We start from the raw sequence: 4,087 nt of genomic DNA, 5'->3' as shown, positions 1-4,087 counted from the left end.
CCATAACCAAACTCAGAGCCGCCAACAAGGATTAGGAAAAGTGCAGCTGATCTTACTCAACTCCCGAGCCCTGCATGAGTCAAACTTTTTCTGACCTCACTGTTTGTACAACGGGGTCCACACTGATGGATTCTTGGCTATGTGTCCTTCTCTGCTCAGATTCAAGAGGAGATGTCCTAGTGTGTTGGCCCAAGAACTTGTGGCCAAATCCCAGACCTCCCGGGGCCAACAGGGACTTGGGAAAGCCATTACTCAACATATCTACAGGAGTGAGCCTTGGGGAGTGTTGGCAGAGTTGAGATATGTCTTCGGGACCTATTTGCCAACACACAGTAGTTAGGCAAAAATCAAGAGGCCACAAACAGCAGCAGAGAAAGTGTGAGAAGGTAGTTGAGAACCTCCTCCTATCCCTAAGCGCCAAGTGAAAGGCGACGCCACGCCCCTTCCAAACCTCAGCCTCCTCTGGCTTCAAAGACTCACTTTTTGGGTAATCCCCTGTGACATCATGGGAACAGAGGTGGTTTCATTTAAGACCAGTGTGTGTCCAGAGAGCTGCCCAGGACAGAAACCTCCCAAGACAGCTGTCGCCACCAAAACACCCAGCCGAAGCTTCCGAGCTCTTTTGTTTTCTGTCCGGGTAAGTCTATAACTGTCTATTTTCCTCTGGGGACTGTTAAATGGAATCATAGATCATGTCTCTTAGCAAAAGGCAACAAACAGAAGTGTTCTTGTCTACATCTGTACTGGCAGAAGAGATAGACTTTTTATCTTATGTCTGGTCTGTTTGGGTTTATTTCTGGTTTGGAGTGGGGAGGGGTTCTTTGTTGTTGTTTTGAGACTCTCCCTATGTACCCCAAAACTGCTTCATGCTCCTCAATTCTGGGTTTACAGGTGTGAACCACTACACCGAGCCTCTGGTTAGGGGGTTAACTGTGTGTGTGTGTGTGTGTGTGTGTGTGTGTGTGTGTGTGTGTGTGTGCGTGTGCATGTGTTGAGACAGATTTCTCTATGTAGTAGCCCTGGCTGTGTCCTGGAACTCTCTCTGCAGAGCACACTGGCCTCAGATCCACAGGAGATCCTGTCTCTGCCCGTGGAGGGCTCAGATTAGAGGCCATGCCTGGCCCTTGGCCCCTCTTCTTAAAAACTTTTATTTCCTTCATTTTGATTTTCTGTGTATGGGTGTCTTGCCTGCATGCATGTATGTGTACCACATGCATGCAGTCTGAGGAAGACAGAAAATAATGTTGGATCCCTGGGACTGGAGTTACAAATGGTTGTGAGCCACCATGTGGATGCTGGGACTCAAACCCTGGTCTTCTGGAAGAGCAGCCAGTACTTTTAACCAGTGAGCCTTTTCTCCAGCTCCTACTAATTCCCTCTTTTAAACTAGTCCTCTCTTCCTCTAAAGGAGCAGGTAGTAGGTACTGGCAGCTTCGCAGGTCAGCCAGCCTGTGCTGCCTCACTCTGGGCAGCCACCGCAGCACAAAAGTAGTCAAAAATGCTACTAAGCAGTGCGTGTGGCTGTGTGCCAATAACACTTTATTGTCTGGAACAGACCACAGGCTGGGTTTCGTCACCTGTACTCTTCACTCTGTTGATTTCAGGTCACTGTGGATGGCGTCCCAGGCCTTGTTGGAGCTGCAGCCCTCTAACCAAAGTCATCAGGCCCCTCTCAACGTCACCCCCTGCGAGGGTGCTCCAGAAGCCTGGGACCTGCTGTATAGGGTACTGCCAGGGTTTGTCATCACTATCTGTTTCTTTGGTCTCCTGGGGAACCTGTTAGTCTTGTCCATCTTTCTTTTGCCTCGGCGTCAGCGCTTAACCGTAGCAGAAATCTACCTCGCTAACTTGGCAGCTTCTGATCTGGTGTTCGTTCTGGGCCTGCCCTTCTGGGCAGAGAACATCGGGAACCATTTCAACTGGCCCTTTGGAACTGGCCTCTGCCGGGTGGTCAGCGGAGTCATCAAGGCCAACCTGTTCATCAGCATCTTCCTGGTGGTGGCCATCAGTCAGGACCGCTACAGGTTACTGGTATACCCCATGACCAGCCGGGGGTTCCGGCGGCGATGGCAAGCCCGAGCCACCTGCCTGCTCATCTGGGTAGCAGGGGGACTCCTGAGCATCCCCACATTCCTTCTGCGCTCTGTCAAAGTCATCCCCGACCTGAACATCTCTGCCTGCATCCTGCTCTTTCCCCACGAGGCTTGGCACTTTGCAAGGATGGTGGAGTTGAACATTCTAGGTTTCTTCCTCCCACTGGCCGCCATCATCTTCTTCAACTATCACATCCTGGCTTCCCTGAGAGGGCAGAGGGAAGCCAGCAGGACCAGGTGTGGGGGTCCCAAGGGCAGCAAGACCACAGGGCTGATCCTCACACTGGTGGCCTCCTTCCTGGTCTGCTGGGCCCCCTACCACTTCTTTGCCTTCCTGGATTTCCTGGTCCAGGTGAGCGTGATCCAGGACTGCTTCTGGAAGGAGCTCACGGACCTGGGCCTACAGCTGGCCAACTTCTTTGCTTTCATCAGCAGCTGCCTGAACCCACTGATTTACGTCTTTGCGGGCCGGCTCTTAAGGACCAGGATCTGGGAAATTTCTAAATGATGCACTCCTAGAGGTCTCATTCCCATACCTCCCGATAGGGAAGAACTCTTCTGACTGTCCTGGCGGGATTGAAACAGCAGTGAGCCAAGAAGCCTGGCTTCTTCACCAACCATCTCTGATATCATAAAGACCATCTGGTCAGCTGGCCCATGGCCACAAAGATGCCTGGGGGATGCTACTTACAGGGTAGCAAGACCTTCATAATGAAGCTAAGGATATGGAGATTGGGCTGCCGGAAGTATTTGCAAGACGGGGAAAGCAGAATAATAACAGGGAGCCCCTTTTGAGGGAGGGGCTTAGAGGGGCTGGAATTGTGTGAAGACAAAAGCAGAAGTCAGAGTGTGAGGAAGGGGCCACAAGCCAAAGATTGCAGGCACCCTTTGAGGCTGAAAAAAAAACACAGACATCCTCTGTGGAATCTCCAGAAAGAGCCAGCCCAGCCAACATGCTGATTTCAGCCCAGTCCCCCACGACTGTGAGAGAAGAAAGTTGTGAGAGAATAAAGCTGTGTTCTGATTTGTGGTTTGTGGTTATTGCTACAGCAACAGCAGGAAACTTACACAAGCACCCAGCAAGGGTCCGTCTTTACAATTCCATGTACCCAGTCCTTCCTAGGCTAACTTTGAGGAATGCAGAGGTGGGGTAGCTGCAGGCCCTGTCTACAAGGAGCTTGCATGCCTCTAAATAAGTCAGAATAGGAAGCTCCACGGGCTACAGATCCAGAAGCTCCCAAGGAAGGAGTTAGTTCCTCCCTTCAGGTCTAAGTAGGGTGAACCCTGGGGGCCAAGGAGACAGACAGGAAGAGCTAAGTACTCAGGCAGTCCCCACAGTGGGAAGACACAGAGGCCACATGAGGATTGCCAAATGCTGGAGCCTCCACCCAATCTCATCTTGGCTTTAAGGATCCAGCAAAGACCCTCCCAGAACCGTTGCCTCCAGAGAGCTCTGGATAGTACCCAAGAGAGTGACACAGGACAGAATAAACACCCATCCAGGTGACAGGGTGGTATGAGAGCACAGGATGGTGGGGGCTAGCTGGGACAGGCAAAGAAGGTTTCTCGGGGAGAGACATTGCCTGCTCTTAAACAAACAAAGAACAACAAAACTAGCAGTTCACCAAGTAAAATAGGGAAAGGGCATGATCCAGAAAGAAGCAGCAAACTAGATGCAGAGCAGTGAGTTCTAAAGTTAGGAAAGAAGAGTTGGAGGAATGGTGGGGGAGATCACAGAGGCAGGTTTGGAGGAGAAAAAGACATGTTGAGTGACTATTTGATGCCCACCGACAGATGGAGCTCACAAAGTAGAAGGGTGTTCTGGGGGCTCTGAGAGGTCCCACGTAATCTGTAGAGCATGAACTTGGGGTGGGAATTTACTCACTACTGCTTGGCAGGCCCTGAAAGGCAGCCAGATTGTGCTGAGCTTGGATTTTGGCAGAGAGACCATCATGGTTCTGGGAGGCTGGGGGGTGTCAGCCAGCCTGTGGGGC

At 51.4% G+C, this 4,087-nt stretch overlaps 1 protein-coding gene across 1 annotated transcript; it reads left to right on the top strand.

The window, feature by feature from the left end:
• Nucleotides 1-575: 575 nt before the first annotated feature.
• Bdkrb1 (bradykinin receptor B1) lies at nucleotides 576-3,119 on the top strand. Its single transcript, XM_055593148.1, has 2 exons — nucleotides 576-637; nucleotides 1,605-3,119. Exon 2 carries the CDS (start codon nucleotides 1,615-1,617, stop codon nucleotides 2,599-2,601), a length of 987 nt encoding a protein of 328 aa, XP_055449123.1. The 5' UTR covers nucleotides 576-637; nucleotides 1,605-1,614; the 3' UTR covers nucleotides 2,602-3,119.
• The last annotated feature ends 968 nt before the right edge of the window (nucleotides 3,120-4,087 follow it).

This window comes from Psammomys obesus, unplaced genomic scaffold (genome assembly GCF_907164565.1).
Source record: "Psammomys obesus unplaced genomic scaffold, mPsaObe1.curated_primary_1811, whole genome shotgun sequence".
Classification (NCBI taxonomy): Eukaryota; Metazoa; Chordata; class Mammalia; order Rodentia; family Muridae; genus Psammomys; species Psammomys obesus.
Note: the sequence above shows the minus strand (reverse complement) of the source record. Positions and strands in the feature narration are given on the sequence as shown.

What these genes read in the sequence shown, in the direction of transcription:
- Bdkrb1 (XM_055593148.1), top strand. Translation starts at nt 1,615, where the DNA reads ATGGCGTCCCAGGCCTTGTTGGAGCTGCAGCCCTCTAACCAAAGTCAT.